Consider the following 27,895-nt stretch of genomic DNA (forward strand, 5'->3'; position numbering starts at 1 on the left):
GATAACTTGTGGAGATATTATACCTTGCCACAATTCTTATTTTGGCAGTTTGTGAAGTGTTTTATAGATATCTCACTTGATCATTATAACTACCTTGGGACAATTATAGTTATCCCTTTTTACAAATGAAGAAACTGGGGCAGACAAATTGAAGATTTATGTAGGTTACACTGCTATTACATATCTCAGACTGAATTTGAACTCCGAAGTGTCTTGGCTCCAGGTCTGGTGTTCTATCCACTATTGCACTGAGATACTTCTGTAGAAGGTTTTTTTTTTTTTTTTTTTCGTTCATAGGTTGGAGCAGCAGTAGAAATACATTAAAGTTCCTTTTTCAGTTTGGAGAATGTATACTATGCAATATTATGTATTGTTATTGGTTCCCTTCCACCCCCATAGCACTATGCTCTTAACAGAAGTGACATAGTGAAGTCTGCCTACCTTAGTTTCCTCAAAATGAAAAATGGAATAATAGCATATTATCTCTCAAAATTATGGAGAATATTATAAAATATTTTGCAAACTTTAAAGTTCTATGTAAATATTATTGTTATGATTTCTCTTCCTCTCCTTACATTCATTATTACCCTTATTCCTGAGCAAAATGGGCTTTAACTTAAAGCAGTTTGTTTTTGCTTTTATTTTCCATTTGCTCTCACTAAGTTCAGGCCTAATTTACTCTTATACAAGTTGGTTGCTGGGTCTTAGCTCCTTACAAGGCTCAGCTGTCTGTAACATCTGTCTCCTTGTTCTTTTGACATTTCAGAGGTCTCATTCTAGTTTGATACTTCATCCTCTATGAGCAGAAAGGAATAGACACAGCAGAGACTGAATAACAACAGGGTTCTTGGCTCCTAAGTCCAGATGGGGAGAGAGTAAAAAAGACTTAAAGCTGAGATAATAAGGAGTATTTGCTTTTTTTTTTTTTTTTTTTTTTTTTTTTTAAACTCTAACAGTCAGAAGACAGGAGACGGAGACAGAGAGTGTTTGTGTGGTGGTTGGTTGTGTATGTGGGATGGTATTCCCTTTCTCTGCCTTTTTAGTTTTATGAAATTTCTTCTTTATTTTTCTGCTTTACTTCTTTGATAACCAAGGTTCTATCATGTTTTGAGACTGGTTCTCCTCAGATCTCCCCGAACATCTCCAGGACATTCTTCTGACCTAGCTTTGGTCCTTTTCCCCCATGTTCATTACCATGGAGTAACATGGTAACTCCTCCTGCTTAACTTCTCTAGTTTTTTTTCTTGTCCACTTACTTCTTAGATTTATAAGAAATTATTTTTTCTTATTCTGATCACAGTGATTTGAGTTCTTTCAAAATCCCTATCCAGTATATAGTTAAAGCAAGTTCTTTCTTTGGAAAGTTGCCTTATAGGTCTTAAGTGAGGAAAGGTAGCTTGACTCTGATTCCTTTGTGACCTAGGCCAAAATCAATCAACCTCTCTCAACGAGTTTCTTCATCTGTTTGGAGAAAGGGGAGGAGTTGGATTAGGTGATCTCTAAAGTCCCTTCCAGGGTTAAATTGGATTTTCTTTTCTTAAGAAAGCTTAACTTAGGTCTTACTTGGAGTCCATCCAGCTCCTTCCCCCAGTTCTGTTCTGACTATCTGCTGCTGCTTGCTCCTGCCAGGACAGGTAGTGAAATGTCTTCCTCTATTGATGGCAGCAGGTAGCAGGGTCACGAGCAGGTAGGCAGGGGGTAGATTGGAGATTTGCTCTGATACCATATCACCTGAAATACTTCTTTCTGACACAGACCCCCCAAGCAGGAACATTCTCTGATGGATCCCTAGTGTAGAATCAGTCTCCTTTTACTGATGGAAAAAAATTAAACCATAGGCTAAGTGGCCCTAACCAAGATCAAAATCAGTGAGTGTCAGACCAGTCTCCTCACTTCTGCTACATTAGCCAGTACCAAGTCCCAGCAGGAGACAAGAGCCATTATTTGTGGCCTGGAAGTCAGTGGTGGGAGGAAGGCTGGTGCTAAGGTTCCTCCTTGCATAGGTGGGAGTTTCCTCAAAGGTTTTATTTGCTGGAAGTGAGAGGGTGGGAGGAAGTGGTATAAATAGGGAAATCTTGGGGGAGGGGGAAGCAATTCTGTGTAAGGGGGGTGGGTCTAAAGCCAAGTAGCTATTATTGGTACAGCTTGTGTACATTAGCATCATCTCAATGCCCTGCCAGGCAGTGGTCGAGCTGTTTCTAGGTTTTGTATGGGCACCAGGGGAAGAAGTTTTGAGAAAAGATGTTTGGAGATGCTGGATTGTAAGAGCCTTCTTTCTAATATCTACCACTTTTAAGTATGAATGAGTGGTTATACTTGAATTTTAGGCCTAGCATATACCTCCCAGATCTAAAATATTCAGCATTTCTTGCACAATTCTTTTCCCCTTTTACTTCGGCCTAAGGAAATCCTTCTTGCTCTGTGTCTCATTATATCTTATCATTGCTCTGATGGGGCTTTCACTGTTTATGAAAAACTGAACTTTGCAAGAAACATTTTGGAAAGCACAGCTAAACATACGTCATAAATTGCTGAAAAAATAAAAATGCAACTCCCAGCTGAGACAGTTAAAGATGTACAATATGTCTTATAAATAAAAAGTTTTAATAAAGTGAAATTCTTTTGGGATCCTGTTTGAAATCTTGCCAAAGGAAGAATATATTTTTTCTTTGTACTCAAATGGTACTATAACAAGTTGTTTTCTTACATTTATGATAAGACAGAATTATTTTAATGAAATTGCTTTCAGGAGAAATAAAAAATATATTTACCTGATGGCCCTTCTTTTTACTAGCCTGGGAATGTTTCTCAAGATAATTATTTCATGTCCTGTAACTTCTTAGGAAGACACCTAAATGGTTATTGCATGTCAGTAAAATTCAGGCATGGGTAATTTGGGATTTCATCAATACCTATGTGAGAGTAAAATAGAAAGGGTGGAGTGTGGTCGTAAGGGTGGGAATAGGATTCAAATGTCTGGTTTTGACAGGCAGGAGCATGCTTTATTGAAATTTCCAAATTGGTAGCTTTGCAACTTTTTTTTTTTTAAAATTATTATCCATTGTTGAAAATAAGGGGGAAAAAAGAACACATTTGTTTGTTTGAAAGTTGACTGTTTTGATTTTCTCTTGAATTTCTTGATGGTGTCATTCCTTTAACTATTTAAAAAAATGAATGTTGAATATATAGTTGTTCAGCCTGGGACTCTTTTGTACATATTGCTTTAACAAGAGAATGATGTAAAAAAAAAAAAAAAAAGATTTGCAGTTCATTTTTAAGAAGGAAATCTATTAAATTATTTTGCTTTTTCCCTGCTCCCACCTCCACATAGTATCCTCTGAGATATTATTATTTTTCTAGGACTATATAATTTTACCTAGAACATTCTTGCTTCACATTTTTAAAACACAGTATCTACCCTGTCCTCTTTTCCCCTGCCACCCTCAGTTAACTTCTGGAAAATACATCCCCTTTAACTATTTATACAATGACATTAACTTATCTTTTAATAAATTAAATGTAAAAAAACTCTTGTCTATTTTGTTTTATATATGAGAGAGAGAGAGAGAGAGAGAGAGTGTGTGTGTGTGTGTGTGTGTGTGTGTGTGTGTGTTAGTTCTGTGTGTCCATCTCAGAATAAATTGTACGTGAGGAAGAAAGTAAAATAATTTAATAGTCTCTTGTTAAATACAAATTATAAATCTTTTGTTCATTATAATCTAGCTAAAGCACTATGTGCTGAGGAGTCTTAGACTGCTGAAAAACTGCACTGGCTCCCTTTTCCTCTATGACAAAATGCAAACCCCCTGCTATTGCAAGCTCTTTACAGTCTCACCGCACCTTATGGCTCAGGTTGATTTTTATACCACTCCTTGTGGATTTAACATTGAGACCAAACTAGACTACTTCCTTTCTTCTTATATTTCACTCCATTTTTGGTACCACTCTTTCTCCCCCCTCTCCCCCCCAATAATATTTTATTTTTCCAAATACATGTAAAGATGGTTTTCAGTGTTCATTTTTGGAAGACTGTGTTCCAAATTTTTCTTTTTCCCTCCTTTGCGTGCCCCTCCCCCTCAAGACAGCAACAAATATGTGCAATTTTGGTACCATTCTTTGCCTTGATTGTCGTCCATTTCTAGGATGGTCAGTTGTCATACTCTTGTCTTCTGGAGTACTTTTAAGGTTTAACTTGGTGTAGCCCCTTATTCAAAGCCTTTTGTGAAAATATCTAATGCTTGTTTATGTTGCCCTTAGCCCAGTGAATTAATTTTGTGTTAATTTTATACATTCTCCCTACTATTGCCAATATAATGTAAGAATATGGGAGGCGTAAAAATATAAAAAAATTTAAAATATATTAAAAATGGTTGTTGAATTTAATTGAAAGTGGCACATCTATTTCTGAATCCAAATTCCATTCCATTTCATCTTCTCTCTCTCCTGCTCCCCCTCCCTCCTACGCTACTCAGGGCCCTTATGCTGCTGACTAGCTGTCTGGAAACTGACTTCAATCAGCTCTGTCTTCCCCCTCCAAAATTTGCCTTCTCTACTTCCATCTCAATCAAAATTCTTGTTCCTTTTTGCTAAGTATTGAACTGACTCGAATGTTTTTATCAATGGTTTGAGTGAAGGCATAGAGATTGCCTACTTAGAAAAATTGGAGATGACATAAGCTGGGTAAAATTGCTAATGTGTTATAAGACAGAATCAGGATCCAAAAAGATCTTGACAAGTTAGAAAGATGGTCTAAATGCAACAAACTTACACATAAAGGCCTATGCTGGGAGTTGGAAAAAAGATAAAAAGATTCTGTACCAAGTCAAGATGGGGGAGTTGTGTCTTGACAATAATTCTTGTAAAGAGGACTTTGAGCTTTCAGTGACTTCTTGCTTAAAAGTATTTTCCCAGGGACATTTCCATTTCTAAAAGAAATGAGTGATTCAACATGATATCTAATTAAGGGTATGTGGACACCTACATTTTGCTTTTTATGTCTTCTGGCCAACTTTCTCTAGGAGAAAAAAAACTCTGTGGAATCAATATTTCAATTGCTTACTATCCAAGAATTTTTTTCTGAATTTTTTTTTTCCTCCAGAGTTTTGCTTCTGTTTGAAATGAATGCTGATTATTTCTCGTTCCTATGGTGTTCACCAACATCTTACTTAAGCCTAATTAGGTCTGGATGGATTCATAATTATGTATTCAGTTCAGCAATTTAAACATTGATTAAGTGCATATTATGTTCAGGGCACTTTGTGAGGTGATGGGCACACAAAGCTAGGTATCACATGGGCTCTTCTTGAGGAACTTACCACATAATGTGAGAAATAAACCATCCATAATGAGAGAAAAGGAGAGGTTCCAACAAGTTTGATGAGGAGTTTTTGGATGCAGTCAGTATTTTTACCTGTGGGAGTTCGTTGTTCTTCATGAAGGAAATGGCATTCTCAATGGCTTTTGTTTATATGGGTTGTATCTGTTAGCATTTGTCTTACTAAAACTTAAAATCTTGTGAATTGTGAAAAATTGTGAAAATTTCTTTCTTGAGGATTCTGGACCACACTTTGAGAACTGCTGTTTTAATTGTTAGGCAATAGGAAAAAGCCTTTGAAAGTTTTTGACTAGTGATTTAATTGGGGAAGAGTGGGTAGAGTTAAAGATAACTTGGAATGTATTCCAAAAGAGGGGGTAAACAAGAGGAAAGAACAATATATTGGTAGTTAGCACTTATATAATGCGTTAAGATTTTCAGAGTGCTTTATACAGATTAATTAATTAATTGATCCCTTTGAGGTAGGTACTATTATAATCATTTCCATTTTATAAGTGATGAGAGTAAAATTGAGTGAAGTTATATGACTTCTCCAAGAGATACAGTTAAGTGTCTGAGACAGGGATGGACATTCAAGAATTTCTGCCTCCAAAACTTACATGCTACCTGTATGTATCATAAGACTAGGATGATTTTCAAAACATTCAAACCATTGAAAGATAATTAAGCACTGTGCAAGGAATCTCCTGAACAGAATTTTGAATAAAATTTAAGAATTGTAAGGATCATAGACAAAGGAAACTTTGATCCCAAAAAGTTATGTGATTTGTCCAAAGTTATACAGTTAATAAGTAGAAGAGTTATAACTGGAATCCAGATTCCCAACTCCCTGTCTAATCCCTTTTCCATTATATCATGCTGCCTCCCTTCAGATAGTCTTTAAATTTATAGTATTTGAAGTACATCGTGGTTCTGTTCTTTCCTCTCCATTAGCACATTTGCCAAAATGGCTTTCAGTAGCCTGGAAATGTGGAGAAAGGATAAGATATATATATTTTAAAGGACTTAGAGAAGTGCTGTTAGACATAACATTTTTTCTTCTCTGTCTCTATCTTCCTCTCCTGCCTTCCTCCCGCCTTCCCCCTTCTTTCTCCTGCCTTCCCCCCCCCCCCCATCTTTCTCCTGCTTTCAGCCCCTCTTTCTCATACCTTCCCATCCTCCATACTTTTTTCCCTTCCCACTTGTATCTCTCTCTTTCTCTTCCCTTTATCTCCTTTCTTCTTCCCTCTCTCCCCCCATCCCCGCCCATTATCTCTCTTTTAAAAAAAAATTATCCAATGATTATCCAATGATCCCTTGTTAATCATGCTATAATCTTCCAAATGGGTACCCTTCCTATCCCTCACTGCCCTACTCCCTTTCATATATATGTTCCTGTAATACAATTTGTTTATCTCAGCATTCAGTGCTCATGTTCCAGTTATGAGGTTACAGGGCTGTCATTGCAGTCTCAGCACAGGTTATCACTTTAAAATTCCCTTTTGGAACATCCACTTTGGCAGCTGGGTTTCTACAAGTAAGTGGTGAAAGCTGGTTCCCTCCTCTTTCTCTATGCTTTATAAAAATTAGAAAACTCTGACTTAAAACGTCAGATGAGCACAAAGCTTCCTCTAAAACTCATAACAAATTAGCTTGCTGAATGTTTTTCTGGTAAGTATTTCTGATGAAGTATTCTGATACTTAAAGAAAAGATTAAACAAATAAAAAACCCAAACCCTTTTATTCTAACATATACAAAGGATTTTGATTTGGTTTTTGGAATTAATTAGTAAATAGAAAATATTCCACAGTTCTCTTCTTTACATGGTAAAACAAAGAACTAATTTGGAATTACTGATAGGAATTTAAACAGTGTAAAAAGAAAAAAAAATTAAAATCTATACAAAAAATTTTTTTTATAAGAGGTTTATTTCTAGATAAATATTAAATGTATCTTTGATGGTTTAGTTTCTATAATGGAAACACCTATATACTAAAATCTTAAAGCTTGTTTTATTTCATGTTGCTTTTTATAGGGACATGTTACTCCAGAATACAAATGTGATCTAAAAGATTTAGTGCTTGAATACATTCCAAACCTTTGATTTTTCTGTGTCTACTATGGATTCTACAGAAAGAAAATCCATTTATATGCATTTTTATACTTACAGTTTTCTAAAGTCAAAGTGGGAATTTATTATGGGAAACAAATTTTGATTTTAAATGTAAATTTTTTATTATGTTTTGAATTGTAAAGTTTGCATATTAAGCATGTCTAATACCACTTCAACTTTTTTTGTTTTTTAACAGTGAAAGAATTTCACCTGTTTTTGTTGTGCTGATAAGAAATAAGAATTCATATGATTCCTTCCTGAAACAGTTTGTAGAAAATCTGGAAGTTTTCTTATTTGATGAGAGTTCTGTTTTATTCAACAATGGTCATTTTGAAATAAGAGCCCCCCCAGTCATATCTAAATGTATTGGAAATATATTTCCATTTTGGTTAAGATCTTTAAAAGTAAGATTTATTATTCTGACTATAGTTGGGTTATTTTTCTCTCTCAAGCTGCATTTTTTCCCTTTATGCTTCCCTTTTATGTCAAAAAAAGCACATTGTAGACTTTATGGATCTGATGTATTGAACTTCCCTCAATGGATCTTTGGAAGAAAGTGTTTTAAAGTATGTAATTAGGACACTTGAGCATAAAACTACAATTATATACTTATGTGTTAATTTTGTGTACAGTAAGACTGAAATTCAACACCAGTTGTAAATAAGAGGAAGCTTTTTACTATCACTGTAAGACTGCATTTTATGAATAATAAAAAAGAATTGGCTTTAATAGGCCAACCTGGCAAGAAAGGTCAAGTGTTTGTAAGTAGTGAGTGCAGAGAGGACAAAAATATGCATATACATAATACAAATTAGATAGATATCCATACCCACATATAAATGTGTAAGCTTTGATTTGAGATGTGATTAGGGGAAAAAACCCAAAAAACTTCTAGATCAGGCTGGGGAACTTTTTTTTTTTTTTTTTTTTGCCAGGGGCCATTTGGATATTTATAACATTTGCAGGCCATACAAAATATCACTTTAAAAACTCAAGCAATGGGAGGTGGTTGTGTCCAGGTTTCAGCTCATTATCACCTGTGGTTTTCATGGCAGGAGTAGATCAAATGATTTCCTGGGTCTTATTTGGCCTATGGGTTGGATATTCTCCCCATGGCCCCTCTCTCTTCCCTCATCCCCATGTAACATTGGATAATAGATTTATACCTGGAAAATATTTGAGTTGAAATGTCACTTTTAAAGAAAGGATCTTAACAGAATTGCTTAAAGAACCAGAATAGGACAAAATAAATAGATTTTTATGTATATGAAGAATTATGATAATGAATTTAAATGGATTATCAGGAGAGAAAGAACCCTGGAGAGTGAGTTGAGGTGAAATAAGAAGATGGTAGAGATATGATTGAAATCTATAAAGTTCACAAAGTGTCTTGATAGGTTGAACTAATTTTTTATAATGGATTTGGCTTCAACTTAATTGTTGAGCTTGAAGATCATAGTTTTATGATAGGGAATATTTTTTTAAAATCATGATTGATAACAAAATGATACAATAACAGTAGGATGGAAGTTTGGACTCAAGATACAAAGGCATTCAAGTAGGATTTAAAAAAGTTCATGGTTGATAGATTTGTAATGTTACTCTGAGGAAATTAGGGATGTTTAGGCTAACTCCCCATCTCTTCTTTTAGCATCTTGAGGTCATAAAAGACATTGACTGCCCTACTCCATAGTAAGAGAATATTTGTCTTTATCCAGGGACAAAATGTTTGGATTCATTGTGGCATTCCTGTTTTGATGACTGAGCAGAATACAATATTCTAGAGTAGCAGCTTATTCAATGGGAAGTTGTTACATTCTTTATGAACTTGAAGAGCAAGCAGTAACATTTTGAAGACAATTATACATTGTTTTTATTTTTTTTTAAGCCCAACAAAACACTTGGCAGTATATAAATTTTGTTGTATATATTTCTAAAATAGCCATTGTATTTATTTGCTGAAGAAGTTTAATTTATAAGGCAGATGGTGTGAAACTGACCTACATATTATCACCATTCTTTGATAATCCTTCAACATTTAAAGTAATAAATCAAAAATATGGTCACTTGATAAGACTTATTGCACTGGGAGATGAGGGAAAGACTATGTTTAGTATGGTTAGGTTTGATATTTTGGGGCCTGGACGTAATTGGGAACATGGGTTCTATTGGCAAAATAGGTTTGTTCATTTTTACATTTCCTAGGTAATCTGTCAAGAAATTCTTCCCTGATCAGTTATCTTTGTCATAATGGTGAAAAAAGGGAAGAGAGGAGATAATTTGTATTTAAGCAGTTGTTTTTGTGCCTGGTATATAATAGATATCAAAGCTGCTTAGTAAGTGAATGAAGAAATAATTTTGGGGAATTTTAAAGCTTTTCTTTTTCTTATATTCTTTTCCATATTCCTGAGACTTTTTAAAAAAAGAAAATGAATTCAGATTATATTGTGAAGTAGATGATAAAGCACTGGACTTGTAGTAAAAAAGATTTGAGTTTGAATGTTGCCACAATCACTGACACTTTGATCTTGGGTCAAATCACCTCAGTCAGTCAATTAGTCACTACACATTTTTTAAGCACCTACTAAGGACGTAATTATGGACTAAAACAAGTTCAGGGGATATAAAGAAAGCCCTAAACAGTTGCTGCTCTCATGGAGCTATTAATCTAATAGGGAAGGTGACATTAATAAAAGAAGATATACAAACAAGTTATATACAAGATAAATTGTATCAATAATTCATGCTCAATGGAGCAAAGACATTCAGAGTTAGAGGGATTTTTCCCAATTTTCATGAAGGTTGTATTTTAACTGGAATTTGGAAGGAGAACAGTGATGAGGAAGGAACAGTGATCTAGGCAGGCTGGGTATTGAATCAGCTCTACTTGTTCTGCTATAAAATGGGATAATGATATAGCACCTACCCTACAGGGTTGTTGTGAGGATCAAATAGGATTTTATATATATGTATCTTAAAGTGCTTCATATGCCTTGAAAGTAGAGCAACATGCTGTAATATAAAAGTTAGCTATTCCATTTGGCAAGTAAGTCAAGTATTTGCTGACTAAGGAAGTTTTTAGGTTCTTTTGATGTCTTCCTTAAGGCACTTGATTTATATTGGTCAGACTTCTGTATGAAATTGTTCTGATCAATATTGAAGTCCTTTTCACACCATCCATTTCCCAATTTTTTGCCATTAATAACTCACTTAAATAGGTCATGTTCGAGTTCTTCTGTACGTTTTATATTCTTTTCTCATTCTTCTAGTTTTATTGTTCTTTTTAAAATAAAAAATTTTAAAAACCTTTAAACTCTTAAATGGTTTTTGCTTAAAAGATACCCTAATATAGCTAGTAGCAAGAACTTAATAGATTTTATTTATTATCTTCTAGTTCAGTATGTTCACCTGGATTATTGATGTAATCTGATTCTCTCATCTTGTTGGTTCAGCTAAATATTAGCATCTGACTTTCTTACCATGCGGAATCTTTAATCTTTTTCCTAAAGCATGAAAAAAACATATAAATTTGATCTATGATTTGTAAAACCGAGGTAGTTCAGTTGGGACAAATCACATCTGTCCCAGAAACCACCCAAAATTGTGTCCAGTGGTTTAGGGAACTAAACGTATTCTCTTAATGTATGCTGACCTTCTGTTTTGTGATATTTCAATGGAGATCTGAATCTTAAAATGAGAACATACCAAAACAAAACTTTCAGAGCTTTTCTGCTGTAGTTAAGTAGTTAACTGTCATCTGTGTTGAAAGTTTTTCTCTTTGAGAAGTAACCCAAAACAAACTGCAGTGGCCTGGAGCCCTAGGCACATTCAGCTAATTTAGGGGCAGGGCATAGCGAGGAGAGTAAAACAGTCATGTCATATTTCTTTGTTTTGGATTGCATGTAGTATAATTATAGAAATTTCATGTCAAGCCACAAAGAATTCAAAGTTTTTAACTTGTCAAGTGGAAAGACTGTGCCTAGTTAGTACAGCAGAAATGGTTTTGATGCAGATTTATGGTATGTCTATATTATAGCATAAATTTACGAGATGATCAGGGGCAGGAGACAGGACACAAAGAAAATGAGCTGTTTAGTATAGAAAAAAAGAAAATAAGTAATTTTTCTGATCTGGTTGTTGATAACTATTTTTATATATGTCTGCTTTCTCTTTATTCACATAGTCAGCATATACTTGCATTACTTCAGTAATCTTCTGGCCTCTTCACTCAGCCATCTTCCAAGATGATTTTCTTAAAAATCTGTCTGATCTTGTCACACACTTTGTGCCCCCAAATCTCCCTGCCTTGTCTTTATTCAAACTCCCGGGACTCACTGTTACCTCTAGGATTAATTATCAGTGACTCTTATTAGGCATTTATATTCCTGGTCCCCTTTTTAACCTCTCCATTTTTCTTATACTTTACTCCTTCTCATGGCACTCCATTTCTCAACCTTACGCCTTTTTATTGGCTTTCTCCATTCTGAAATGTCTCTCTTCTTATCTTTACCTGCTGTTTTCTCTGGTTCAATTCCCATTTCCATTGGGTACCTTTTTTTGACTTCTTCCTTGCTCTCCACACTCTGCCTCTCCCCCAAGTAACTGCTGAAGCCTCCCCAGTGAGATCACTTTCCTTTTACTCTTTTTAAAAATTTTTCATTCTTTTCTTTCCCATTAAAATGTGAGTTCCTTGAGAAAAGAGATCATATCTTTGCCATTCCTTGTATATTCGAGGTACTTAAAAACATTGTCTAGTACATAGTAAGCACTTAATAAATGTTTATTGATTAACTAACTTAATCCTAGAACTAATAGAAAGCCAGGAAAGGTGACATGTTCAGATCTGTACTTTAGAAAAATCACTTGGGCAACTGAGTAGAAGGAAAGATTGGAGTGGTGAGAGAATGAGCAGAGAGACCAGTTAGAGTGACTAGTTACAGGTGGTAAGGGTCTGAAGTCATAGGGTGGCTGTGTGATTGGAGAGAAGGAGCCATGTTTAATTAATTTCTCCTTTTGTCAGTTATCACCTTTTCAGTGTGAAGCAATTGTCTTCTCTCTTCCTTTTCCTCTCTTAAATTAAGTAAAAATAACAAGAAAAAATCCCAAAGCCTTCTTGTTATTAGCTTTTCTCATTCTTACTTTTTGTGCTGCTGATTCTTCCTGCAAGATCATGGCATACTTTTGTGTTCATCTTTTGTTTCTTGTTCTTGCTTTCAACTTTTCTACATAAATCTAAGTTGGTTTATGGTGTTCTGTGTATCCATATTGGTCTTTTTAGACAACTTCTTCTTTCATTCTTATTAGACTTATTTGCCTTTGAATCTCTAGAATTTAAATAATAAGAATTTTAACACTTTTCCCATCTCCACTTCACCCCCTCCCCCCCCCCAACCTTAGAAATTTTATTCCATGGTTCTTACCTATGCTTTCTTGGAGTTCTTTGAGATATGTTTACCCCAAATCCAGGATGCCTTTCTTATTTTTGATCACAATTTCCAAGTTGGAATGATTAGTTTTACTGCAGGAATCAAGTTCTTCCATTTGTTCAGAGTCAAGTCCAGAGAAAATTCTTTTTATTGTTTTTAACCGATTGAAGGATGTAATTATTATTTTGACAAGCCAAGAAATTATTGGCTTATCTGCTTTTAGTTGAGGGAACATGCCAGTATATATTTGGGTAACTGATTTTTCCTGTATTATTCATGTAACTATTCTATCATTTCTCATTCCTCAGAGTTCTTATAGTCTTTTGTTTTACCTTGGGGATCATTACCTTTTCCTTGATGTTAAATGTATTTATATGGACATTTCTTTACCCTCTATTTGTTTGTAATCCTTAACTGAACACTCCTGGACTGCCCCATCCCCCATCACCCTGCAACAACAACAAAAAAAAAAAACAAAACATCTAAAGTGAAAGCAGAAGAAAGGAAGCAGCTCTTTGGGTGCTTGGCTTGAGGCATCTGGTCAGTTATAGAGTAGACCTTAGATTGCTAACATTAATATAATATTTACAAAGGTTGCTGGCACTGTGCTGAGAGCTTTATAGTGATGGAATTTTTTATCCTCATAACAACCCTGAGAGGCAGATACTATTTTACAGAGGATGAAACTGAGGTAAACAGATTAAATAACTTGCTCACAGTCATGCATTAAGTGACTGAAACTGGATTTGAATTTAGGTCCTGACTCTAAACTCTACAGTTTATCTATTGTGCCTCCTAACTACCTATCAGTTATGAATAAAAGCCTTGAATAACAGTTGCTTTCTGAAACTTATTCTGAATCTTGTCTTTTATTCTGAATCTTGTATGGAGATTTCCATTTATAAATCAGAGCTTGCATTCCTTATTATGTACCACAGGACATAATAATTTCTTATTATATACAATAATACTAAAGTCGAAGGTTATTTTTAGAAGATTAATGAGTGACTAGGATTAATAGCCAAAGGCACAGTCTTGCTCTGACCTGGAGAAGTTTAATTATTGGATTAAGTTGGGTTGTGAGTGTTCTACTGCCCCACACATGCTATTTTGGAATTATCCCTGGTACTGTGTACATAGATGGCAGTATAACAGTTTTTACCTGATGAATAAGATTAAAATAGTGAATAAAATAGATGAGGGAATATCAGACTTTTGTATACATGTTTAGTACTCCCCTTTCCCCATTTAAATGATCTCATTGTTGAGTTCTTGTGAGAAGACTCCTACTAATGCAAACTAGCTTCTTTTTCTCAATTTATATTTTCAAAGATATTTGACTACGATAGTAAGAAGTTCAATGACTGGCCCAGATTACACAACTTTGTGCCAGAGATTAAGACTCTTAAATTCAAGTCTTTTTTAGTCCAATTTTAATCATAGTGAACTCTGTCTACTATACCACACTTGTGATTGTATATATATTTGTATATATGTATATAGAGGATAGAGATGAGATTGCTATGGGGAATGTTAAAGATAAGGAAATTCCCTGTGTCAGGGCACATTTCTCTAAAATTTGTGTCAAATTGTAGCTTGAAGTACTCAAATTTGAAGCACTGAAAAATTGTGACTTAACCAGGGTCATATAGTTAGTATTTTTCAGACTTTTAAGACTTCCTGCTCAACAGATATTTCTGTATTTACCAGGCCTCACATAAACAGGCACATATCCATCCATACATGTATATAAATTCATTTATATTGTTATTTTAAGTACCTTAGACATTAATCTGTCTTAAGCTAAATCAGTTCTTACTATAACATTATAGGACCTTAATTGGAGTAATACCTCATCTATATAAGAATTAGTTTTCTGTTTCCCTCCACTCAAGAGAAAAAACCACCCACCTCTACTATACAAAAAGAAATTCATGGGCTTGGATTCCCTTCCTCACTCTACTCCTACTTTCATTGGGATGATCTTTTACAAGAATTATCATCTTCTGCATAAGTTGTATGATGACATCAGTTCCATCTGTTTTTATGTTATAATTCTAGGCAACCCTAGGATGAAACTGGGCTTCTTAAACACTTCCCCATTTTGCCCAAGAGATTTTTTGAGTATATAAGTGTATAAAACAGGTATACGAATCAAACATTTACTGCTAAAAATCAGAATTTTGCAATCCTCACATTCAGTTATGCAACCCCATATAGTGTTAAGACCCCAGTTTCAAGAGCCTTGGTATAGAAAAAAGGTCATTGACCAGGAAAGTTGCCCCTTCCCTTCCCCCTCCCCTCCCCAATCCTCAACTGTGTTACCATCCCTAGCTTTATCAGCTGTATCTAATGCATAATTGAGCCGCTAAAATTTTTCTGAAGCCTATACATGATATACTCAAAACTCATCAATAAGCTTATTTCCTTTTAGGATACAACACAAATATCTTAATCTAGCATTTAAATTCTTCTACATTACAACTCTAGGCTACATTTGTAGATTTAATTTCATATTTCTGTCTTTCATGTAGTCTACATTTTAGTTGTATTTCTTACTAGTTTTTTTTAAAAGTTACCATCCCATCTCCAGTCTCCATGACTTTATTCAAATGACCCTTCCAGGTATTCCCACCTTCTCTTTGTAATTTAGAGTTCTCAACTTCCTTCAAGGCAGTTTTGGGAAACTTTGGCTGATCTTTCTAGTTGTCAGCATTCTTTCTTTTCTCATATACACCTGTGTATTCATTCTCTATTGGAAAATGTATGCTTTTTGATGACAAAAATTGTTTGAATTTTGTCTTCGTACTAGAAAGTAGAGTGTTTTGCGCATAGGAGACATTTAAGGAACATTGAATTGAACATTATTGGATTACATTGTTGCCACAATGCTTGTGGGTTACTCCTATAATTTGCTGTGTTTGTATATAAAACAGAAGGCTTTTTGCCCAAGATGATCCTTCCATATTGTTTGTGTATATTCATACAAACTGAAAAGTCAACATGTTAAAGCATAATTCATAGGGGATTTGCTGGCTGTGTTCACGGAGCTTTACAGTCTTTTTAACACTGGTAAAAGTGTTATCCTAACTGCTTCAAATGAAACTGCAAAGATGCGTGTGAAATATAGTATTAGATATCAAATCAAAACATATGGGTGTTGAACAGGAAGGATATGTGTTGTGGTGGTATACAGAACTCTAGCTAGCATGTGGAGTTGTGTTTTATGGAAATTCTTTGGCTGGGCTCATGGTAGGGACATACATTCATTATGAGATATCAAGCTGTAAAATAAATAAAAGCAGAGAATTCAGGAGTGCCGTTAAGTGGTTTTTCAGTATGAACTTGTCTGCTCAACTAATGTTGGCTTTGTGCAGTGAAAGACTTCGGGTGAGTCATTTTTTACTGATTGCAACTGAATTATTTGTGATCGTTCCTGGCAGTTCTGTGAATGCTTTACTTTAGATCCAGTCTTGAGGGATATAAATGTACTTCCCTTTCCCACATTTCCCCTTTTACTCTTTTTCCACTTGTTCAGAATTATCATCTTAGTGATTCATACTAGAGAGGTATTTTTTGTTTCACAGTTATTTGTTTTCTCCTTGTCTGTTCTGCAGCGAAATACCTTTTTAAGTTTGTATTTAATACTTATCATTTCTTTCTTCAGTTTACGGGCTAAGTGGACACATATTCTTAGAGTTCTTGATGGACTACATCGTAATATTAACAAAATTACTTCAACTTCTTTTCTGGAATAATTTTTGTGTTTATATTTATTTTCTTTATCTACCTCCTTCCACCTCCACTTTTTATTAAAGTACAAAAAAAATTATTTGTGTTGATCATCATAAAATGCATGTTTCTTTTAGTTATATATAGTTGGAAGTATTATATTTTATTGCCTAATAACTAATTTTTACACTTCTTTCACTCACCAAGCATTCTTGTTCTCATATAAATTAGAGATGGGGAAGATTTATTTTGGTCATCTTTCCCTATTAGTTTTTAAACAAAGGATCAGGCAATTTTCTAGACATGATTGACTCTTGTTGATTGAAGAAATACTATTCTAATATTAAGTTGTGTTTTCTTTCTTTTTCCTTTAGCATTTCATATAAATGAGATAGACAGTTCAAAATGAATTTTTTTGGTCTTTTATAGAAGTTTGCGCTCAATATCGTTCCCTTTCTCTCTTGTTTCTTCTATCATTTCTAATCTATCTCATTTTTCCAAGTTTATTGGTTCTTATCCTGCTGCTACAATCATGTCTTTGCCATCCTTTAAAACAACTGAACAACCCTCTCCCCCTTATTAGAATATGCTAATTTCTTTAAGCTATTTTCTTTCTTTAAAAAAAAAAAAAAACATTTATTTTCCCCAGTTACATGTAAAAACTTTTTTTTGGTTATACATGTACATTCTTTTTTTTTTTTTTTTAAACATATCTTATGAATCATGTGGAGAGAGAAAAATCAGAAAACACAAGGAAAAAAACAAAAAAGAAAAGAAAAATAGTGAACATAGCATGTGATGATTTAGATTCAGTTTCCATAGTTCTCTTTCTGGATACAGATGGTGTTTTTCATCTAAAGTTTATTGGGATTGCCTTGAATCACTGAACCACTGAGAAGAACCAAATCTTTCAAAGTTGATCATAGTACAAACTTGCTGTTGCTGTATACAATGTTTTCCTGGTTCTGTTTGTTTTGCTCAGCATCAGTTTCTATAAATCTCTTGGTCTTTTAAAAATTAGGCTATTTTCTTTCTTTTATCAGCCAGATTCTTAGACAAAGATGTTGGTTGCCTTTTCTCCTTTCCCCAAATCTTTTCAATCCTCATCATTGAACTGAAACTGCCCTCTCTAAAATTGCCAGCAATCTCTAATTGTCCAAATTAGACATTTGGTCCTTGAATTTAACACTGTTGACTCTTTTCCTTACTATTGGGTCCTTGTACAATACTTTTCTCTCATAATTCACTTTGTACTCTTTTATTTAGGGATCTCCCTCAATCCCATCAGATTAATGTTCATTTTTTCATAGTCTAACATCTAAGTTATCTAGTCCCCAGCCTCTCTCTTGAACTGATTTAGCTCTGCATCATTGACTGGCTTTGGACCTTTCAAATATAACTAAAACAGAGCTCACTATCTAACACCCTTCCTTCAATCTACCTCTCTTCCAAAGTTTGTTATTTCTGTTGAGAGGACCACCGTGCTTTCAGTATTGAAGATTTACCACCTTAATGTTGTCATCCGTGACTCCTCATTCTCACTCAGCCCTGCCACCTGCCAAATTCTGCCATTTCACAACATCATGTGGCCACTCTCTTAGTTCTGACCCTCATTATTTTTTGCCTGGACTACTGCAATATGTTCCTGCCTTAAAAGTTTTTCATCCCATTCTGTCCTGCACAAAGCTGCCAAAATGATTTTCCTAATCATGTCCTTCTACTAAGTAAACTCCAGTGGCATCTCATTTCCTGTAAGAGAAAGTTGAAACTAAAATCCTTCCATAATCTGTTCCCAGTTATCAGAATCTTTGGAAGTTTGATATACATTTATTATTCTTTACTCTTATATCCTTGACACCTTCACATAGCATTTCTTTTGTCTTTCTTTTGGCCATCCCTCTCTCTTCCATCTCCAACTCTTAGGATGTTTTCTTTCCTTTTCTGCTTAGAATCTACTGTTTACTACAAGATCTTGCTCTAGTACCACTAGCTTGTATGAATTGTCCAACCATTTACTAGTAGTAATCCATTCTCTTCTGAAAATATATAGTATTTATGTTTACATATACTTGCCCGCATTTATAAATATAGGGTTAAGAAATAGAGGGTTAAGGAAACCAAGTACTGTTTAATGTTATGTTATTTATTATATTCCTGAATGTCTAGCATAGTGCCTGACCCATAGTAGGCATTTAATAAATGTTTAATTGATTATTTGATACTTTCATAGCCAAATTTATGCTTTATAGCTTGTTGTATGTATATCCAGTACTACAGTTTTATGGAAGTCTTTCATGTGGGAGAAAATAGACTTATTGTTATAGATAAAATAATTAATGAAAGGAATTTTAGTTAAAATTTTTTTTTTAACATTCCATCTCTACCATGAAGTTGAAGCACATGCATGCACAATCATATGCATTCTATCCCACATACTTAGCTGCTCTTTCTTTATATAAAGACTATATTTAGCTTTGGCTTGCTAGGATTTACTTTTATTTGAAATCTTGCATTAAAGTGGTTTTTATCACAATGTTTCTACTTTGTTCTCCTTCTGCTGAAATTTCTGTGTAGGTTAATTTTATGCTTAAAAGACAGTAGCTGAGCCTTTTAAATTATTTTTCAAGTCATTATTAACAGAGTTTTGTACTTTGGACTAGATTTTTATTAAATTTTCGATGCTTGATTTCTACTAGACATAACTGTTCATCAAAGTGAAGTCAGACTGTATTAGGACTATTATTGATACTTGGCACATTGATGTCAGTGTATTGGTTCTTAACTAATGAATAAGGGGATTAAAAATACTGGATAAAAGATGAAACCTGCTCTTCTTTAACTTTGATATCTTAATGTAGACTCTTGTTTGGTTTTACTTAACAATATTCCTTGATTCACATGCTTACTCTGTCCATTTCTTCCAACAGATGCCACCTCAGTATGGTCAGCAAGGTGTAAGTGGTTACTGCCAACAGGGCCAACAACCATATTACAACCAGCAACCACAGCCTCAACACTTACCACCCCAGGCACAATATTTGTCAACACAGTCCCAGCAGAGGTACCAAACACAGCAGGTAATCTTCATGATGATATTTATCGTGGGTGTGTATGTGTGTGAATGACTCATTTTGAAAAGTCTTTTTTCCCTGATGGCTTAAAAAAAAAATCTTAATTTGTACATTTTCAAGTTATATGAAATGTGGGGAAAAAAATGCAACTAAAATGGCCATAACAATAAATAGAAGGTGACTGTTACTATATTGGAGTACTGTTTCTCTTCCCTAGGGCACCATGTTCATATTCATTTTGATGTCATTGTATTGTAGGTCACATTGAGCCAGAGAAACCAAAGACTTAAGAGTTAAATCTTACCTAAGCCACATCATATGGATGTAGCAAAGCTAGAAAAGCACTCTCCTCTTGCTGTCAGACAAATGAATGAGCAAGGGGAGCATTAAGTGGCTGATAACTGTCAAATTTTAATGAGTCCTACAAAATAAAGTTGAGGTCACTTAACAAAGGGAGAGTTATGTGTGAATTTACTATGAAATGGTAGCCAAGTAGACTGGACTAGAAGGCTTCTCATGATCCTTCCAAGTTACATTGAGCTAGCAGAAAGAACAACTATTGTATAATTAGATCTTTCTGAAAATGGGATGAAATGACTCTTGATGTGATGAACCTAATGCTTCTTCTGGTCAGGAAAACTATTGTAGTTGGAATTGGAAGGGATCCAGCCACCTGCTAGTGGTATGATCTCTTGGGCAATTCACTTACTCTGAGAGCCAAAGAGATTTGTAAAATTTTGGACTACATCTGGGGTCCTTAAGCTTTGTCTCTGAATTTTTTTTTGTCAATAACTGAATTTCAGTATAATTGATTTGTTTTGTAACCCAATGTATTTTTATTTTATGCTTTTTAAAACATTATTCTGAAAAGAGGTCCATCAAGTTTTACCAAGTGGCCAAAGTGACATACAAAATATTTATATTTTGATATACATAATGACATACAGAAAGTCAAGAAACCCTGGACTTGGTTGCCTCTTTCATGATCTAAATTTACTCTATGGTCTTTTCTGATTGTGACTTTTGAGATCCCTTGTAATTCTAGGATTCCATGGAACTAGATTTTAAGATCCTCTGTATATCTATTTATTTTTTACTAATAACAGATATCCAGAAATGGAATGTTGCTTCTTGAGGGAATAAATTCCCTGTCCCTGGATCAGTTTTTGAATGATGGCCTGTCAGAATTGTTTATAAGAGGACTCATTCTTTGGTGAAGGGGTTAACCTGGAGAACCTCTAGGGAACTTTCTATGTCTGACATTCTGATAAGCCAGAGTTGTTGACTTTGTTTTTATGCCTATAAACTGGAGGTTGGTAGGCTATTCTAATTACTTAATTTTTATTTTGTAAAATAAATTTTTTTCCCCTAGAAATTGCCTGACTCCTCAGCTAATAGATGCACGCTGATTCAGACAGTTTAAAACTGTACTGTTTAACTCAACCTGGCACCTTAGGATGCCAGTGATAACTTGTGTAACAAATTGAAATGAGGTGGAGGGGTTTTATGGTAGTGAAAGGGGCACTGTCTCTCTGAGATTGTCATTAGAGCTCAGTATTTGTGGGGCATTGAGATTGATCGTAAATTGTAAGTTAGAAACTGTTTTGTTCTTTCCCCTAGCTTAGTGCCTTACCCCATAGTAGTTACTAAATAAGTTTGTTGGATGAACTAATTAATCCTTTAGGAAAGAAAGACAGAACTTCTGTCTCCTTTTGGTAAGGAATAGCTGTACTTTGGTGCATGCTACTGCCACTTGTATTGGCAAATACAGAAGACATTTTCTTTATCGATCCTTACACTTAATGCTGTGTAGTTCTGATAAAATAAAATTCTAGTAGAGGTCATATCTAAATTATTTATGTTCTCCCCTCCCACCCCTTAAGAACCATGTATTAGTGGTTAGGAAAGGGTTGTTTGGATTACTGCTATCTATCAGGAGTGATGTCAGTCATTTCATGTTCTTTGGCATTTGAGTTCAGTGCCATGTAAAAATCATTAAAGAAAATACTTTTGTTCAGGTTTATATTTGCGAATAGTTTTATTGATCAGAAGATATTGCCAGTTGGCATATGTAGGGTCTGTTTTTAGCCTTTCGGGTTTCTTCATTTTTTTTTTTTTTTTTTAATGGCAAGCATTTCCACATCAATACGTTGTTGCTTCTGGCAATGTCATTTTGTTGTGTGGTGGCATGTAAATAAACAACTGCTTCAGTTGTTTTTAAAGTATTAATATTCTAAAAGTAATCTTTTATTTTTAATTTTTAAGGAATTGCTCCTTTTGTTTTTCTTCATCAAATGGTTATAGTTCAGTGTTAATTCTTAAGACAGGTAGGAGTAAAACCAAGAGAATGAGGTTACAAAAAACCACATCCAGGGAAAGATTTGAGGTCTATAGTTCTGTCATGCAAAGAGGTCAGGAAGGATGAGGATTCAGAAAATACCGTGATTTTGCCAATTAAGAGATTCCTGGTAACTTTGGAGGGAATGTTTTCAGTGGGTGATGAGCTGAGAAGCTAGGTTGCAGCAGATGTGGAAGAGAATTAGAGGCGATGTTAAATGGTTTTCTCAAAGTTTGCCTGAGGAAGTCAGAAGAAATCTCATATGATAATTAATGTACATGGAGATATATAATGAGGGTTGTTGTATAACCATAAACTGATCTTAGATATGTTTATCAACACCAGGGAAGGAACTAGCAGATAAAGATGCTGAAGATTAAAGGGGGACAGAAGATCAGAGGGAATGAGAATTGGGGCAGTGCAGGATTGGCTGTCCTCAGAGGATGAAAATGACATTACTACATTGGGTTTGAGGTACACTGTGTCTGACTGTGGTGGCTCAGATTGCTCAACCACAGGTCAGACTCAAAGTGAATATGAAAACTGTTGTCTGTATACCTTTTAGGTAGCATAGGTTTGGGGATTAGTCATCTTATTTCTAAGAGATGCTCACAACTTGTTAAGCATGATTTATAAAAGTTTATTTTGAGGGTGTTTTTATAGTGACTATTGAAACTACTTGTTTTTATGACAGCTTAATTCTACTAAGGACATCCCTACTGCTTTGACTATCATGCTGTAATATGCAAATGATAGATTATATTTTGAATGGGTTTTGAGTAAATTTTACCATCAGGCTTGGTAATTAGCTGACAATTTAAGTATAGTTTTCTTTAACACAAAATGTGTAATGGATGCTGCATTTTTATGTTGACAGAATATCTTTATTGCTCCATTTTAAAAATTATATGTGTTCCTTTTAATATATTTTAAACCAAATGTATAACTTTAAATAATTTTCCCCCATATATTTAGAAATGGCACAAATCTGAAAACTATCGTATTGATAGATAATTTTAAACAAGTTATAATTATTTGATGGCTCATTGATATTATGGCACAATATAGAGTGTTGTTTTTCAAGTTCTGCTTTTAATGACAGTAATGATTATAACAAAATATCTTCAGTGTTTATGTGTATCTCTAATTTAAACAAAAATATTTAAGATTTTTCTCAGAATGGAATATGTAAGAGCAAATCCTGCATTGAATAAAATATTTATGGTTTATTCACTGTAGGAAAAAAAAATACAATTCTTCTAGCAGTAGATTTGTAGTTTGATTCACAATTTTATTATGCTTTGGCTCTCCTTGGATTCAAGGTTTTTTTTTTTTTTTCCCCCTAAATCACATCATTACTCCATAAATTATAAAGTGCCAAAGAAATGAAAGTTTGTTATTTTTATTGTGACTATTATTGTTAACATAAGACATTTCTCATCTTTTCAATGAGTTGTGATAGAAATGATTTTAGTCACTATTGTTGAATTATTATTGTTGAATTATTCTTTTAATTTTCTAAGGATTGTTATACAGCAATTAAAATTGCTGCTTATTGAAGTTGAACATAAGAATTAGAATGTAAAATCATCTTCTGTAGTCTTACTGAAAGGCTCCTGTAGGTTTACATACTTGATAAAATTCTATAAATGTACAGGTCAGAAGGAATGGTGTGTTTTTACATAGTTTTGACATCTTCAAGAGGTGTGTGTATGTGTATATCACATATTAGAAGGCGATTGGGGTTAAGTAACTGGTTCAGGTCACAGAGCTGAGAAGTATTAAATATCTGAGGTCTGTGTTGAAGTTGCCAAATTTATGCTGTATCTTGTATCAGTATTTTTTTTTCCCATGAATCCCCCCCACCTCTCCACCCCCTGCGAGGCAATTGAGGTTAAGTGACTTGTCCGGGTCATACAGGTAGGAAGTGTTAAGTGTCTGAGGTCAAATTTGAACTCTGGTCCTCCTGACTTCAGGGCTATCTATTGTGCTATCTAGTTGCCCCCATTATCAGTATTTTTAAAAAACCATTCCCTTGAATTACTGGCATTGATCATGAATTTGGTTTCCTTCAGAATATCTCTATTCTGTAATACTTGTCATTTTTATCTCTAATTGCCATCTCTTATTTCCACAAAGAAATAGGATGATTCAACTCTGTTTAGCCTTTTTTGTTTACGTGTTATTTGCTGAGTACCTGTGATTATTCCTTCTCTAGGGCCTTTTGATTCTTATGTTTGATCGTAGGCATTCCACATTCTTTTTCTGAAGGGAAATCACCGAGGTATATATTTGACAAACCTAGCATCATATAGTTAGCTGTCAACCTTTATTTTAGTCTGGTAAAATTAAATCTTGTTGTGGAAGTATTTTGGTGAAATTTTTTATAGAAATATAAATATATTTTATAGAAATAAATAAAGAAATATATCTCATCATGTGCCCTTTTTTTAAAGTGCCTTTTAGTTCCTTCTTTTTCTGTGTGTGTGTGTGTGTGTGTGTGTGTGTGTGTGAGAGAGAGAGAGAGAGAAAGAGAGAGAGAAAGAGACTTTTTCTAAGTACCTTTGGGTGATGAGCCCTGTACTTTGTTATTATTTTATATTGTTTTGTTGGCATGCTTTCCAACAAACAATAAATATGTATTGAATGAAACAGATGAAGCCTGGTATTGTGTAGGTGTTAATTGCTTTTTACATGTTCTTTCCATTAAACTTTGATTTCAGGATACCAGTAAGTCTTTTAACATATTCAACCATGGTTTGCTTATTCCTTGATAGTTTTATGATCAGTTTTTTTTTTTTTTTTGGCCTGGAGAATCCCAAAATCTTTGTAAGCGTTCCTTTTGTCTATCCACTTCTACTTGATTCTGCCTTCAGGTTTGAAACTTTAATTCTCTATCTTTTCTTGGTCTATGTTTAGAAATTTACATTTTACAAATCTCAATTATATTTTTATATTATTGGGAGAAATTCCAAGATATTCAGAGGCTGTTTTTAGGTATAGCCAGATAGCTTGATCAGGTCAGTAATCAGCTGTTAAATGCTTAAAAAGATATTTTGGGCCCAATCCCTCTTTAAAACTAGTTTAGTTCTGGTTTGAATGTAATTAAGGATAAATTTACCCATAATGGACTTTTAGACTACTTCAGTGAAAATGCCATGTTTTACATTAGTTGTTGGTAACATGTTTTAAATCTGGAAGGGTCTAGTTTTTTTTTTTTTTTTTTTTTTTTTTTGTTGTTTGTTTGTTTGTTTGTTTTTTATTCCAGTATACCAACATGCTATGAGTACTGAACTGAATCCAAGTCTTTGTGAGAATCAATAAAAAGTATACTAATGTTTCAATGTTTTGTTTAGGTGGCTTGTTCAACTGTTACTGAATTAAAAACAACTCTTAAGATGTTTTGACATACACCCTTTTTGTTCTTGATCTAATGTATTTTTAGTTTTTTGTGAGTACTTTTTTTGGAGGGGGGAAAGAGGGAATTCAAATTTCAAATGCTTTACCTAAAGTAAATAAATGCAAAATTAGCTTATTGTAGGATTCACTGCTGTTTTTATCTTTTGATGGCTTAAAATGATCTCTCTGAAAAAATGTCATATTTTATATTCTCCTGAGCATTTTTGTGTTTTGGTGTTTTGGTTTATTTTACTTTTATATATATAGTTACTTGTTTTTGCAAGGCAGTTGGAGTTAAATGACTGGTCCAGTGTCACACAACTAATAAATGTTAAGTGTGTGAGGTCCAATTTGAACTTAAGTCCTCCTGACTTGAGGGCCTGTGGTCTATCCTCTGTGCCAGCTAGCAGCCCCCTTTTTTGGTGTATTTTATTTATTTTTAAAGTAAAAACCTTTTATTTAAAAAAAAACATACAAATATAGTTTTTAACATTCACCTTTGCAAAACCTTGAGTTCCAAATTTTTCTCCCTTTCCTGACCTCCTCCTTTATACATACAGCAAATGTGCAATTCTTCTATACATATTTCTACATTTATCATGCTGTACAAGAAAAATCTGATCAAAAAGGGAAAAAATGAGAATAAAAAGCAAGCAAACAACAACAACAAAAAAAGTGAAAATAAATTATATTGTGATCCACATTCAGTCCCCACAAACCTCTAGGTGTAGATGACTCATTTTCCCCATTTGCAGAAGTTGGATGATATCTCCAACAGAAGTTGTGATATCATCAAAAGTTGAGAAGGATCATTTCATTTTAGTTTGATCAACCTGTATCCCAGCTTGAAAAACAAGTTTTTCAGAATTCTGCCTATCTGTCACTGTCTCATTTCCTATATAACTAGATAATATACTAAACCTGGAATCAGGAAAACTCACATTCTGATCCAGCTTTAGACCCTTTACAAGCTGTGACTTAGCCAAGTCACTTAAGCTCACACCTCAGTTTACCCTATAAAATGAGAATAACAATAGTACTTCCTATCTCTTCTGGGTTTCAGTACCTAGAAGATTGGAGAGGCTTAATAATACTTGTTCCTTCCCTTCCTTTCTTCTTAGAAGACCTAGTTCAAAATTCATGTCTGTGAGGAAGTTCTTCCAGATAAATTTCATTAGTTTACTTAACTATTTCTTTAAAATCTTTTGTGCTTTACTTAGTGCTGTCTATTATATATTTTTCAGTTTCCATTCCATTCTTTGTCTCATTTAACAGATGAGGAAACTGAGACAAACAGGGCTAAGTGACTTAGTCACACATCTAGTAAGTGTCTGCAGCCAACTTTGAACTCAGGAAGATTTGTGTTCCTGACTCTAGTAGAGCTTTTATCCACTATGTCGCCTGTCTGCCTGTATGTTATTAGTAGAACTCTCTTTTAATGATTGTCACTTTCTTGGTCAGCTAGACATAAACTAGTTGGTTTCTGCCAACTGGCTGAAATTAGTGCTGTTTTTGTTATGGATCTAATGATTTCTGTCATGTGAGAAAACCTATATTAATGGCTTTGTACCAAAGTCACTTTCATCCATTTCATGAAGATACTCTAATTTTGTTATAGTTCCTAAGTATAATAATTTAATTTGGATAGCTGTGCGGTGTTAAATATTTCTTAGAAAACCAGACATTCTAGAATGTACTGGTAATTTTAAAAGGGTATTTTTCTTTTTGTTTCTTCTTTCTTTCTTTCTGTTTTTTTTTTTTTTAAGAAAAGAGTACTTTCTGGATCATAGAATTATTTAGAACCTGTAAAGTGTGATGAAATAGTTCGTGGGAAAGAGTGAAGTGGGACAAAGGTTTCAGTAAAATCAGATTTGAAAACATAACCAGATGTTCTGCTATGAATAAGACAGACCTGGTTTGAGTGACTGATATTATTGAACAAGTTACCAATTAATTTCCTTACCATTAATTCGACGGTAAACTCAGAATTGCTTGTGTGGAGGGCACCTTAGGGTACCTTCCAATTGCCTGGTCTGTGTTTCAGGAAAGGAGTCTCCAGAAATTATCACCATCACAATTTTAAGAAATGTTAATTAAAAAAAAGGTTTTATTGATTTCTTTTTTTTTTTTTTTTTACATCATTGTACTCCTCTCCCCCATGTCCAACAAACACTCCCCTTTCCAGATAGTTATCCAATATAACAAATAATAATTTCAAAAAGTGAAAAATAGAAGAAAAAAGCATCACTGATCAGTATAGTTATCCCTTCTACATCACGCAAGGAATTTGTGACAAGGCATTCCCATGATTTGGAAATTTTTTTGACCCTCCTTTTCAGACCCCAAAAGTCTGAATTTTTCATTTATGTTTCATGGGTTCTCTATATAGTATCTTATTGTAGAATTCAGATTAAGTATTTGTAGTAGTAAGGTTTTTTTGTCTTCTGCTGGTCTTTGCTTGTTGTCTGAGGCTTTTGTAAAATTCTCCCAAATTCTCATTT

The 27,895-nt window shown here is 34.1% G+C and overlaps 1 protein-coding gene across 2 annotated transcripts in view; it reads left to right on the top strand.

Moving 5' to 3' along the window:
• Nucleotides 1-27,895, top strand: part of ARID1B (AT-rich interaction domain 1B) — a 535,516-nt gene that overhangs the window by 141,361 nt on the left and 366,260 nt on the right. For both annotated transcript variants that reach the window (XM_051997996.1, XM_051997995.1), the window contains one exon: nt 19,514-19,663. In XM_051997996.1, coding sequence (XP_051853956.1) covers nt 19,514-19,663 — 150 coding nt within the window. The remainder of the gene's footprint in view (nt 1-19,513; nt 19,664-27,895) is intronic.

Source organism: Antechinus flavipes, chromosome 4, assembly GCF_016432865.1.
Source record: "Antechinus flavipes isolate AdamAnt ecotype Samford, QLD, Australia chromosome 4, AdamAnt_v2, whole genome shotgun sequence".
Taxonomy (NCBI): Eukaryota; Metazoa; Chordata; class Mammalia; order Dasyuromorphia; family Dasyuridae; genus Antechinus; species Antechinus flavipes.